The sequence below is a fragment of the Tupaia chinensis genome, unplaced genomic scaffold (genome assembly GCF_000334495.1).
Source record: "Tupaia chinensis unplaced genomic scaffold, TupChi_1.0 Scaffold143584_1, whole genome shotgun sequence".
In the NCBI taxonomy this organism is placed as follows: domain Eukaryota; kingdom Metazoa; phylum Chordata; class Mammalia; order Scandentia; family Tupaiidae; genus Tupaia; species Tupaia belangeri.
The window spans coordinates 5589628-5603882 of NW_006203430.1; the positions used below are offsets into that span (position 1 = coordinate 5589628).

Sequence of the window (14255 nt, forward strand, 5' to 3'; positions counted from 1 at the left end):
TGACTGGCCAAATGTTGTATTTGTTTCAGTACTGCATAGACAATGGTGCAACTAACTTTTATTGTGGCCAAATCTGACACGTGAATCAGTCAAGCACGGTGACTGGTCTGTACACACACATTTCGCCTTCACGTTCACTAGCACATACAAGACACATTAGGATCTCTTGAAAGGAAGACACAGATCTATGTGGTTGGCATGATGATAGCCTTCATGATCTTTTGAAATTCAGAATTTTTTTTAAACAAGAAGACACAAAGCACTGTATTACTTCCCAGGGCACAGCAGAGAGACGTGTTCTAGCACAAGATCTCTGCACTCACACGCTCTCCTACCATTTCTATTCCTTTTATTGTTCATGTAACTTTCAATTATGGACTTTTCCATGTACCAAGATCCAATAGGACAACAAATACCCCCATCCTGATCATCTAGTTCAAATAACTTTGTTTCTTTCTTTTCTCTTCAAGTACATACATATGAATATCTGCATCGTGTTTGTTGCTAAACCATTTAAAGTTGTGGACATCATGTCATCTCATCTCTAAATAGTTTATCACATCACTCCTAAAATAATCACTTTCCTCCATAATCATGATAGCATCATGCATGTAAGAAATTAGCCATAATTTCCTACTATCAATATCCAATAAATATTGAAATGTTCCCCCATTTAATCATAAAATCTCTTTTAGGGACTTGTAGTTGAATTAGAGCCATACTTCTTAGGTGACTGGTGTCTTTACTTCTTTAAACTGGAGCATCTCTTGCTCTGTCTGTCTCAAGGTACACATTTTCAAGATGCTGATTTTGAAACAGATTGGATCATTTGCCTGTAGGATCCACATTCTGATTTTCTTTTCCTTGAGGAGTCATTTAAAGTATTTTTTATCCTTTATCATTTCTATATATTGGAGGATAGGCCTAATGCCTTAAAAATATGATGCTACATGTCTCATACATTGCACTGAGAAGTCTGAAATATCCCATTTCTTGTTATGCTCATTTTGACTAACTGGTTAAGATGTTGACTACTTTTGTAAAAGTGTGATTTTTCTTTTGAAATTACCAATCAGTGAGATTTTATATCTTTTCATTGTTCAAATATCCTTCATTCCACCTTTTTTAAAAATAAGTTTATCTCTTTTATGAGAGTGAGAGACAGAGAGAGAGACAGAGAGAGAGACGAATACCCTCAACAGTCTCACGCTGTTAGAAACTCCATCTCAAACCCTTCCAGCCACCCAGAATCAAGGGCATGAGCCCATGTGACAGCTGACTGGCCACCAACCCATCCTAGGATCCTCACCCTCTGTTGGCTGAGCTGTACATTGCCGCTATACTGCCAAGCCCGCCCGTAACCTTTTAAAGCTATGATTTCAAGCTGTGGCCAGAATCAAACATTTCATTAAGGATTGAAAAATAGTAATTTTCTGATTATGTTATTCCTTACTCTTTCATAAGCTGGCATTATCCTGTAAGGAGTTTTCTCATTAACTGAGAATGATCTAGAGTTCTTTTGAAGACATCAAAGTACATGCTAAATTCTTAATCTTTAAGCTCCCAATTTTTAAGGAATTAACATAATAGCCACCTGCAACTGAGACAAAATATTAGATACTGAGTTGTGAGAAAAGTCATGACACATTTTTGCATAGAAAAACAGAAAAAAGAAAGACTTTTTCAATGACCTAACAGTGCTCTGTCTCTCTCTTATCACTCCCTATGGACTCACGCATTTTTATTTTTAAATATTTACTATTAATTAGATATTATTGTTGAGTCTCACTTTGTTGTTGGACATTTGGACTGTGAGAACTCTTTCTAGTTTGAAGCTTGTGACTCATCTTTCTTATTCCTTGGTCTAAAATATTTCTCCTGGATCTCTTTCCTTATCCAAGACCCTGTGGCTATTCTACTTGCTACAAACTGCAGCTTCCCCTCCTTTGCATCCCAGCAGTACCTCATTCTAAGGAGACCCTCTTACCCTTCCAGACTATGTCATCCCAAAAGATTAAAGTGCTAGACTGTCTCTCCCAGCCCCACAAATCTTTGCTTGATACATCAACTGCTATCAGGAAGAACCCCTGCACATTTATGATTTTAAAGCAAAATCCTAAAGGGATAGAAGACACGCCTCACCTTAAACTTTCTTGAAGATTTCTCTTACCTTGCATAGTAGTCATTGGGTGGAACTGCTTCTTGAAAGAACTGGAACTGATATAAATAAAGTCCAATCAAATGTCCAGCAGTGAAAATAGCCAGCAGAACACAGAGGCAGCTGAACAGCAATGGATCGAATGTCCGGCACCAGGACCACCAGGTGCACAGACCCAAAAATACAAAGAAATACACAGATGAGGTCAAAGATGGCAACATCATACCTACGGAGGAAGAAACGCGATCATGAAAAGTAAGATAGATCTGGAAATTCACTTAAAACTCAACGTGGTGAATAAAAATTGTGTGAAGTTCTGTGATATATTTTTAGGTATTGTTCAGGTTTTTAAAATGCTAATCATATTTTACTTATAAAATCAGAATTGATGCTATGTTTATGACTAAATAAGTCATACAGAAAGTGCCCACTTTGTAAATATTGGAAAGTATCAAATGATGGAGATATTCTACCTATAGTGTTTGAACTGAGTAAACATATATTGTTCATACCAGGAGAATCTGCATATTTACAGCTGTCCACATCCACCATTTTGTTTGCTGTAGGGTGGATGCACTCACCGGAGAGAAATAAAGAGAGAGAGTGGAAATTCGCTCCCAAGAGGGGATAGCCATGCTGCAATCCCTTCTCCATTCTCCTCCCAGTACTTTGGGCATGCATGCATATGCATTCAGCATGATTTGTAAGTTACCATATCTGGGACTTGAACCACTCATGGGCTATGTGGGATCCAGCTGTCTTACCCTCCCACCATCTGTTGGCCCCTGTCTACCTTTCTAATTCTCTCCTCAAATTTTTAGGAATATGCATGTGTATGTTTTAATTTTCCCTGACATCATTTTCTTTATAATGATTTTTTTTCTTGCTTACTTGCTTGCTTAGCTTCTTCCTTCTTTCCTTTCTCTTTCTCTCTCTCTCTCTCACACACACTTTCTTTTCTAGTTAGCTAAGATTCATAATAGTATTACATCCAGTGGTGGTTAAGGTCTCATGGCCTACCCTGCTGATGCAGTGCATGGTGTACTGAACTGCAATGCTGGGAGCAACATAGCCGACCATAGGGCATTGTACTGAGGAGATGGATGGCTGGAAAAGGGAGTTGGTCTTAGTCCCATGAGACCATGTTGAAGATGTTTCTCTCTATCCCTCTCTTTCTCATGAGTATGTACAGTCTCTATCAAGAATACAATAAACTTAAAAAAAAAAAGTCTCACTACACTTTACCTGCTAAAATTTTTTTTCACTATCACCAAAACAGAGATGTAAAATAAAGTAACTCCATTATAGGTATTTCTAAAAATATTGGGTCTTTTGAAATGATTCTTCATTTAAACACCAAATATAATTTCTATTTTTACCTCTCTCTGTTTTTTTTCCTATTAAAAAGCAGTTAAGTTTTTTCATCTCTGAAATTTTAATAGAACAGTGGGTTATTCTACTCAAAGGAGCCTCCCAGGTCTGGAGCTCTGCAGCGCAGTGGAATGGAAGGAGGGGAAAGAAGGAGATAGCGCTTTTATGGAATAAGCAGTCTACAGCCAGTATTTAAGGAAGTGAGTGTCTGTGCTAGAAGATTACAATCTAACTTAGGGAGAAAAATAGTATATCCTGGGGAGTTAAATTAGGATGACTAAACCCAGTGTAAACAGACATGCCTTCACAATGCTCAAATGTGGATCATGATGGGATCACTCAATTGGTTATTGCAGCAGATCACAATTTCAAGGCTTTAAGGAAGAGAAATAGCTGTCATTTTCATTTAAACATAGAAAATGGGGTCACAACAGATATGGAGAAAGATTATTTTGCAGAGGTTAACAGAAACCATCCAAAAACATCAAAATCAGCATCGGAGAGGAACAATTATTTTGTTATGTGGTTTGTACATGTGGCCAGTTTTACAAGAGTCATGGTTGTTATTGTGGAGTCATGGAATAGAGTTTTTCCTTCTTTATTTTGTCTTCAACCAATTTGTTCACTTTTCACCAAAGCATTATTTGTGTCTTCTTACTCTGAGAGGCCCAGTATTGGAAATACTCACCTGAGGAGCCCAACAAGATGGTCACGACGACTTTTCCCGCCGTGGTTATCATGTTGCCAATGAACTCCTTAAGCTTGGAAGCTACAGAGGCGAGCCTGCGGAACATCTTCAATTTCGCACTTTCTTCCAACTCGCCTTCGGCACCATCTCCTCCATCTAAATCCTCTTCATAAATCAGTGCCTCTTCTGAATCTATTTTTTCTCCTCCAGCCTAAACAAATGAAATAGAAAAACCACTACAGTCCAGAACTGTGCCTACCCACCCAGCAGATTATACGGTTCCTAACTGATGGGTCAGTCAGTCAGGTGAACTCATAAATCTGGAAAAAAAGCCAAATCAGTGCTCCCAGGTGTCTGACAGTTCCTGCATAAACCTAAGTAGCTTTGATCTTTTCTAAAGAAGGAAACAGGAAACATCACTAATCACAGGGTGCCTAACAATATGTCATGTTACCTCCAAGTGCTCTTTTTTTTTTCCCATAAGCAGAAAAAGGAACAGTCTGACACAGTTATTGACGATCTTAGCCTGGATCAATTTAGCTTTGATTCTTCACATTTAGTTTGCCACCAAGGTGATAGGAGATTTGACAGAACTCTCCATGGCTTTAACTAGAAAGGAGGGTCCAATAGTGCTGAGGAAGTTCTTTCTTTCTCAAGTTTATCTTTGTTCTCTCTCCCAGTATTTCCTGACAATCAGAGCAGGCATGATCTTAGGCTACTTGGCTAAATAAACAGTTGCTTGCGATCTAATCCTTTTAAAGGCTGGGGTACTCACTCGATCCTGGGCAATTCAACACCTTAGCACGATCCTGTCAGTACTGTCCTTAGAGATGTATGGAAGAAATTCATGTGGCAGAACGTATGCATATATTCATGGATTACAATATGTTAAACTGTGTAAGCTAAAAATTTTTTGTTTTGTTTTTGAAGAGTAGATTTTTTTTATGTGTGTGTGTGTGTGTGTGTGTGTGTGTGTATGTATCTAATTACAATCTTTCACCAGAAGGATGAGGATTGTGTTTTTAAGAAATCATAAATATAAGCCATCGCCTTATGACAAAAGGAGTCCGAGATGTATGGAGATTTCATGCCTTTGGCCCCACTGAGCAGACGCCTGCAGAGTCAGTGTTTTGGCCCAGGTAAGACATGTATTTAAGACTTAACAAGTAGAGCCTGCCTCTCTGTCTTCTTGTTTTAAAGGTTGTGGAGCGCCCCTGCCCATCGCCCTCAGCGCCTATTTTAAAATGGCGCTCAACGGAAGCCCGCTGAGCACTCAAAGCAGTAAACAACTTTAAGGAAGTAGGGCAGTGGGGAGCGTGGAGAGCACGGGAACACCGCATGCAACCAATCCTCTTTCGAGGACTGGCTTCCGTGCTCGTGACCAACGTGCCAATTGGTCAGGGGCCCTTCATAAGGCCCTGGGGCGGGGAAGAGAGGAAGAAGAAGACTGTACAGAGCTTGGGGTAAATAAAGTGCTGTAGAGAAGACCGTCTCCGGGTCGTTTGTAAACCGACAAAAGGTTTATCTTTGACACATTTAATTCAGATATTTATATAACAGTCACAGACAATGTCTGATTTTCTACTATGCCAAGGAGGAAGACAGGCATAGGAGGGCTAATGCCAGGTTGATATCGGGTGGCCTTGAGGACTCAGTGAGCTTTTGTCTGTCAAGGAGACCACTGGCCACTTGAGTCAGCTGTTGAGGAAGGCAAGGTGACAGGATAGACCCCCACCTATAGACACACACACACACAGAGGAATTAATCCCAGGTTGATTCAAGCTAATAAGTCCAAATCAAGTTCTACCATATACCATCATGACAAGTCTATATTGGTTCCTCGAAGTATAAAAAAAATCTCGTGTGTATTCATTAAGGTTTTCCTATCCATATCGGGCTTAGTAAGTCCTAGTATCTCTAATAAGAGACACAGCAATCAGGTCCAGGCTGTGGTGAAGGAGCAGTGCAACATGGTAGGGTTCTACATTCATGCCCTGGCACCTCCCTGAGCAAGCTGAGTGTGTGCATGTGTGGTCATGATCCATGTTGGGAGAATCATGGGGTGAGGACCCTGTTGGGGGTGCCCATCTCTCTGTCTGTCTCTATCATGGAGGAAATAAATAATATCTTATTTTTAAAAAAGAAAGATACGGCATATGGCAATAAACACATAAGCAAGTAAAAAGACACTAAATCTTACAGTAATAAATGCAAATGCTGTTCAAAGAAGTCATATGCAGTGATAGGTTGGGGACTGGCTGGGGGGATATATTAGGTTCAGAGGGTGAGCCTCCTGAAGATGTGACATTTAAGATCCAAATGTCACAGAATGACTAGTCATGTGAAAATCTTTGGAAGGAGCATTCTGGAGTGAGGAACAGCTAGTCAAAGCTCTCAGGTGTGGTCAAAAAGAAGGCAAGTGTTCTCAGGCCCAGGGCCTCTTCTACTCTCACAGAGGATGATTCCTTTTTTTTTTTTTTTAAGAATTATTTTTATTTAACTTTGTTTGTTTGTTTTAATTTGATCAGAAAGAGACAGAGAAAGAGAGAGAGAGACAGAGATAGAGAGAGAAGGAAAGTGAGAAAGGAAGCAGCCAGGTCCTGGACTCAAACCATGAAGTCCAGTGCCTTAACTACCATGCCACCTGCTGGCCCCAAGAGGATGATTCTTATCTCTACATCTTCCTTGTTGTCTGAGGATGACCTTGCTTCCCACCTCACCGGGAGGAGAGAGGCAAATTTGGCCAGACCCATAGACAATCTACCACAGCCCATGAGGCATACTCTCTGCCAGTCTCTTGTAACTAGGTAAGTTACAGCTCCAGCCATGACAACCAGATCCCTTCTGCCCAGGACCCCAGGAAGGAGCATGGTCCAGCCATTCTCCTCTGTCTCCTGCATTTTTTTCTCCCAGATCACCCCTCAAGAAATGCTTAGCTAGCTCACCTTGAAAACTATAGCAGGCTCCTCAGATCTGTGGGAGATACTGAATCCTATATCACATATTCAGGGCACTTCAAAAATTCATAGAGAATGGAACCAAAGTATGAGTTTATTATGGTGCAAATTAATTTTGAAATCCACACATAGTTTTTTCTGAAAACCCCATGCACTGTGTTTTTTCATCTGATAACTTAGATGGCTACTAAATGACAAAGGGACACACAGAGTGTGCAGTGCAGATACGCTGGACAAAGGGAAGATTCGTGCTCTGGGCAGGATAGAGCTGATTGGAGCTAGGTTTTATCATGCTACTCAGAATGGCACACAATTTGACACTTAGGAGTTGTTTATTTCTGGAATAAATGACAATATTTTCAGGTCATGGTTGACTATAGTAACTGAACCTGCAGAAAGTGAGACTGCAGGTAAGGGGAACTGTGACCACCCTTCCCATCCACATTTGCCTCCCAAAGTGAATGCTACAAAAAGAGTGGTCTGGACTCTACTTCCCGACATTTATTTCTGTGTCTACTCTAGAGTTTTTAAGTTTCTTCACTTATTTCTTGAGAGAAAGAGAGAGACCTCCAAAGGGTCTTCATGTTCAATCCACCTAGCATGTGCAGGGGACCTCGGGACATGAACCTGATGTTCGCAGGTGGGCCCAGCTGCATTACCGCTGCATCTTGATCTGTCCCCTGAGCATACTCTAATCAGACTTCCATCTCCAACCACTCTATGTAGTGAGGGCTGACAAGATCTCACTCTCATGCTAGTTCCTGCCTTGGGGAAAAGCAGAAGGGAGACAGCAGTTGGGAGGCTGTGTTTGTGTCCAGGAAGATGGGAGGAAGAAGTAAGGTGAAGTTCCTGTCTTCGAGTATATTTTGGAGGTTGAGTCAGCAAGACTAGCTGCCAAAAGTGAAGGTGGGGTAAGGAGGGATAGAGGAGAACCAAAAGTAGTGAGTATATTTTTGGCTTTATAGATAAGGTGGGGCTTCCAGCCAGACAGAAAGCAGGTTGGGAGCTTAGACTGAATACCTGTGTTTTGGGGATGCCTTTCAGTTGTTCTCATTGGAGGCGTCGAGAAGGCAGCAAGTACAGGAGTCTGGACTATTGGAGAGAGGTGGAAACTGGATAGTTCTATTTGGGATTCACTAACATATGAATTTTTTTTTTTTGAGAGGTTTTTGCTATAGGGCGCGTGCACTCGCCAGACAGACAGAGAGAGACAGAGAGATAGAAAGCGAGAAATCACCCCCAAAGGGGGATGGCCCCGCTGCAATCCCTTCTCCTCCATTCTCCTCTCAGGATCTTGGGCACACACACACATGTGCCCTGCATGAGCTTAAGCCACCAGGTCCGGGACTCGAACCATGGTCTACTATGTAGCAGTCCAGCGACATAGCAATTATGCTAACTGCTGGTTCCTAACATTTGAATTTTTTAAAGTTACTTATTTCTTTCATGAGTGAGAGAAAGGGAGGGAGAGAGAGAGAGAGAGAGAGAGAGAGATGAGCTTCAAAAAGGTAGTGCCCTGGGTCTTCCCCAAGCCTTAGCCAGCCAGAATTATAGGCACTCCTGCACCTTGCATTTACAGGTCCACTCAGGCGTCCACCAGTCTTCCTTATGACTCAGAAACATGACAAAGCAGCATGCTACCACTGCCACACCACTGTGGCTGGCCCTGGGTGTTCTTACAGTCAGGGAGTCTGACAAGATTTCTTGGACAGACTATAGAGATGGCCCGCCTATGTGCACTGCCACTCCCTGGACCCACTCTGCCTCCAACTTTATCCTCATCTCTCTGTCCACAAGCATCACACGCAGGACATGACTTGAGAAATCCAGAATCCACAGACTGTCTTTGCTTCTTTGCTTTGGAATGTGATGTTCCCACTGCCTGGGATCTCTTCCCCAGCTTCTAAGGCCTGGCTCACCTGCCAGCTCTTTTATTCAGCCCACTCCATCTCCCCACAAGCAAAATTAGTCAGAATTTACCCAGATGACGCGTTCATCTGGTAGCTGTTGCTTCTAGCCCCCTCACAATAGGCGAGTGTCACTTTTTATTATTAAGTGCCAGAGGGCATGCACACTCTCCAGACAGAGGCAAAGAGAGAGAGGAAGAGGGAGACAGTATCCCCCAATGGAGCATGATCTCACAACAGTCCCTTCTCTTCCATTTCTCCATTCTGTCAGGGTTTGGGGTACACATGCATATGTTTTACAAGCCACCGGGTCCAGGACTCCAACTGCACTACCAGCCCTGTGGGATCCACCTCCCTTAACCACTTGGCTATAGGGCCCACCTCAGGTGAGCAGCACACTAACAATTCCCCTCTAGAAAGGATGTTTAGCCAAAACTTTTAGTCACTCCACTTGAAAGAGAAGAACAAGAAAACATAGCTAGGGCCGCCTGGGTCACAGTGAGAAACACACTTGTAACTTTCATAATAAATGACATTTAATTATAGAATTGCTACGGATGTAGATTAAATCAAATAGAAATTTCTGGTCAAGAAGTCTTTATGAGGTTATACAAATGCATTTTCCTGACCTCTCTTTGGCAGGACTGCGGCCCCTGTGATTTTTATAAACATACCACTGTACTTGATGTTTTTCAGCATTTTTATTCTACAATCCCTGGGGCCTTCATTTGGAAATGCTTTTTAAATTTGCCAAGCAGAGAGCTGAGAAATGAGACAAGTTAGACGTTGAGCCCCTACTGTCCTGGGGAGTAGGGTCAGAGCTGCCATCAGTCACATTGGGTGGGCTTATCAACAAAAGGCTTTTTTGCCTAACTCATTCCTCTGTGAAGTACAAACACAACCTCTGGAAGGGTGCAGAGTCCCCCTGACATATTTACCAACAAGTGGCTTTGCTGGTCAGGGCTGGCGTCTGTCCCTGCATTGGAACACAACTTGACTCTGGCCTTGAAGTTGACGGAGTAGCTGTAAATAGAGATTTAACTCCTCTGATTCCTGAGTTATCTTACACATTAAAGACAAAATGAATCCTTTAAAGCTTGAAAAATCAATTCAATATTACCTAAAATTAAAGTATAAACCTAAAGCTTAAAGACTTTTAAGTCCTTTATTTTTCCTCTTGAAAAGTTCTCAATTTCACCAGGAAGTTCTGTCATTTGAGACAACATGCATAGACTTAGAGGAGATTGTACTAGGTGAAATGAGCCAAGCAGAGAGAAAAGTACCACCTGAGCTCACTTACACATGGCATCTCAAAATGACCTCAGAGACGGAGCATGGGATGGCTGGTTACCAGAGGCTGAGGGTGAAGGAGTGGACAGGAAAGAAGAGAAGTTGGTCAAAGAATACCAAGTTTCAATTTGACAAAATACATCATTTCTAGCACTCTCCACTACGTCATAGTGGTTAATAATAATAAATTGTTTATTTTTAAAAGAGGATTTTAAATGTTCTCAGCACAAGGAAATGATAAGTATTTGAAGTGATGGATTTGCTCATTAGCAAATGATTGATCATTTCCTAATGAATACTAATATCAAGATTCCATAGTATAGCCCACAAATTAATACAGTTACTTTTTTATTAAAAATAAATAAAATACAGTCAGGTGGTAGCACAATAGTAATGTACCTGAGCCCACATGGGAAAGGCCCTGTGTTTATGTCCCAGGACCTCCCTGAGCACCCTCATCTGGGTGGCTGAGACTGGGAGTAAAGCAGTGTGAAGACCATGTGGAAGTGCCTGTCTTCACTTTCTCTTATGGAAATAAAGAAAAAAAAAAAAAACTTTAAACAAAATGACTTAAAGGGAATACTCAAAAAATATAAGTTCCTAATTTTAACTTTTTAAAATAATTATTTTATGTAACTTTATTGAGTTTTTAATTTGACCAGAGAGAGACAGAGAGAAAGTGAGAAAACAAGCCACCTGGTCTAGGACTTGAACCATTGTTGGTCACCACACTATCTGCTTGCCCCCCTATTTTTTTTGGGGGGGGAGAGGTTTTTGCTATAGGGTGCATGTGCTCGCCAGCCAGACAGAGAGAGACAGAGAGACAGAAAGCGAGAAATTACTCCCCAGGGGGGATGGCCACACCACAATCCCTTCTCCTCCGTTCTCCTCTCGGGATCTTGGGCAGGCACGCACACGCGCCCGGCATGAGTTTTAAGCCACCGGGTCCAGGACGCGAAATGTGGTCTACTACATGGGAGTCCAGTGACATAGCCATTACGTTAACTGCTGGTCCCCCTACCAAGCACTCTAAGATCAACCTGGAATAAATCCTAAACTTCATCTGGGGAACTTTAAGAAGAAAGACTATCAGGCTCAACCTCAGACTTACTAAATTGGAAATCCTGGGACTCTATTCCAGGAGTCTCTCTGATTAAGGAGCTCCCCTATAAGATCTTGAAGCAACTACTTCAGAATCCATGCACTGGCTGACATTTGTAACCATGGATAAATACATTTATGGAGGGATCAACTGAATAGGCACCATCTGAAAATATTTTGTTTGAATCATATCCTAGTAGTTGGAAAATATATTGCAGTAATTTGTCTCTGGAACTTCCTCTGGGTTTTGGTCCCACTTTGGACCCCAAACCAGAGCTTTTCCTGTAGCTGAGTCCATTTGCCCCTTCTTCCTGGTTAAACTAAGCATTGGAAAACATCTTTATGGGAATGTATCAAAGTTACATGTAAGGGGCCAAAAGATCTGGGAGGCAGAAAGAACATTTTTCTAGAGTGTCACCCGTTGTTTATTCATTGTTTATTATTAAAAGTTAACAATTTATCTTAACAGAATGGGTTCTTCTCAACAGAAGAGCCCAAGGAAGGAAAAGGCAAATGTGGTGACTCACTGCGAAGGCCTTCTCCCCAGTGTTCACCCTGAGAGCAGCGAGTGAGAGGAAGGAGACGTGTTTGTGTGGCATCATGTATGTTACATAAGCATAACGTACTAGCATTTGACAGATGAAGCAAATATTTTATTCTGCTGCTAGACTGATCTTGGGAAGATTATTTGTCCAAACATATAAGAGCAAGTTAAACAGTCCTGTACTTCAAAACTGAGTATGCAGATACATGGTATCAACCTCCATTTTCAGAGCAACAAAAGTTTAATAAAAAGCAGATAAAGATAAACTGAACTAGCTGACAGTGACTAGTGAGGTGAGCGACAATAAGATCTCCGGAGCTTTAAAAATAGAATAGTCCTACGTCTTGCCGCACACACTCCCCTAACCCTGACATTCTGATGTCATAGGTCTGGGTGGGCTCTGTATCAGGACATTTAAAACTTCCCAGGTTAGGAGAAATGCACTGGTTGGGTGCTGTGCATTGGGAGCTGGATCCCACATGGCTGATCCTGGGTCAGGTCCTGGCTCTGATTGCTTAAAGGACACATAGCGTATGTGGGTGGTGGTGCCCAAAATCCTGACAGGAAGGAGAAATAGAGGAAGAAGGATTGCAGCATGACCATGTTTTATTGAGCAATGTTCCCCCCAGCAATGAAAAAAAAAGGGAAACCTCCTGGGTTAAATCACCAAGTTAGAGATAGCAATCGTCTCTAATAGTCATCTGAACATCATTTGAAAGGGAAATGAACAGTAATGAATACTAACCAAATTGCACTGACCACTTATTTTAAGGTTTTGCTTTTCCTTTTTGGTTGTTTTATTTATTTGCCTTTTTTTCCCCCTCAGAGCGATGACATAAAACTCCAACATGCTGAGGCCATATGGGCTGAGCCATGGGGCCAAGGGTGCATCATGGCATGGGGTTATTTTTGGGATTGCCTCTCTCTCATGGAAGAAATAAACTGAAATTATTTTTTTAAAAATTGCTTAATGGATCTCCATGAAAGTATTAACACAAACATGTGCATGTGTGTGCCTGCACACACACACACACACACACACACACACACACTCCTGTATCATCTACTCAGTTTGTCTTTGGTTCCACAGATCATTACTGACTGCAGCACCTATTTCACTTGAAGGAGCCAATCAGCTTAGTGCTCTCTCTAGAAATAAAGAACTTGGGAAAAGATGACAAAAGTATCATGTAGAGTGCCTGCAAGTGCTTCCTGGTGCTCACAAGTTTTCTAAGACAACCCAGCCTCTATGGCACAGTTGGTAGTGTACTGGATTGTGGAGGTAGAATTCCTGGTTGAATAGCATTTCGTTTACTAGAAATCAGCCTTAATAAAATATTGAAATATTATTTGCTCAACAATATAAGTCCTCAAATCTTATGAATAGCTAGAAAGAGTGATAAGAATTTACTTATATTAGCTCAGTGGTTTGTATACATTTTATGCAGAAATAATTGCTCTCTGTCCAATTTAGCTTTCATAATACAACTCTTTTATTAAAAACCTTTCAGAATAATGACTTTTTCTCTCAGCTATGATTTGTAGATCAGTTTCTGAACTAAAATGAACAAACAAGAAAGACCAAGGATGTGTCTGTTAAGAAAGAACCGTTTCTGACATTTGAGGGATATGTTTCCCTACTGAAGTCTGCTCTCTGTGAAATTCAAGAACAGGGCAGAGGCTCCCACTCACTGCTACTCTGCTTCTCCTGGGGGTCTTTAAGAAGAACCCATGCATTTGTGAACATCTTTAAAACAGCAAACATGAGCTTCATCATCCAATCAATAAAGATTATAGAAGACCCATGAGTCTTCTCCAGGAATTAGTTGCTACTTCAAAACACTGCTACATTTGAAAAGGAATTCTCTCAGGCACCAGTGGATTAATCTTGCCATTTATCCACTGAGATAAATGAAAAAAGAAACAATGCCAGCAAACACTATTCTTTCACTATTCTCAAAAACCAAACATTCTAGAGTAAAAAGGTCAAGATTTATAAGAAGCAGGAAGTATGCTGAGGCCTCCAAAAATAAAATAAATTCCCTTGCTTACTTTGGCTGTGTACTTATATTTCTATCAGACTCAAGTCCAGATTGTGGCATGTAAGAAATATTTCCTCGAGAATTAATCTTAGAAGATTCACCTACCACTTTGTTTTTCCTAGGCTACCTAATGGGTTGGAATGTGCTAAAAAAAAAAAAAAAAAAAAAAAAAAAAAAAAAAAAGAAAGAAAGAAAA

At 41.1% G+C, this 14255-nt stretch overlaps 1 protein-coding gene across 2 annotated transcripts in view; it reads right to left on the reverse strand.

Annotated features, from left to right (window-relative positions):
• Positions 1–14255, reverse strand: part of PIEZO2 (piezo type mechanosensitive ion channel component 2) — a 514198-nt gene that overhangs the window by 197016 nt on the left and 302927 nt on the right. For both annotated transcript variants that reach the window (XM_027766530.1, XM_027766529.1), the window contains exons 6-7: positions 4218–4428; positions 2171–2384 (exon numbers count right to left, since the gene is read on the reverse strand). In XM_027766530.1, coding sequence (XP_027622331.1) covers positions 2171–2384; positions 4218–4428 — 425 coding nt within the window. The remainder of the gene's footprint in view (positions 1–2170; positions 2385–4217; positions 4429–14255) is intronic.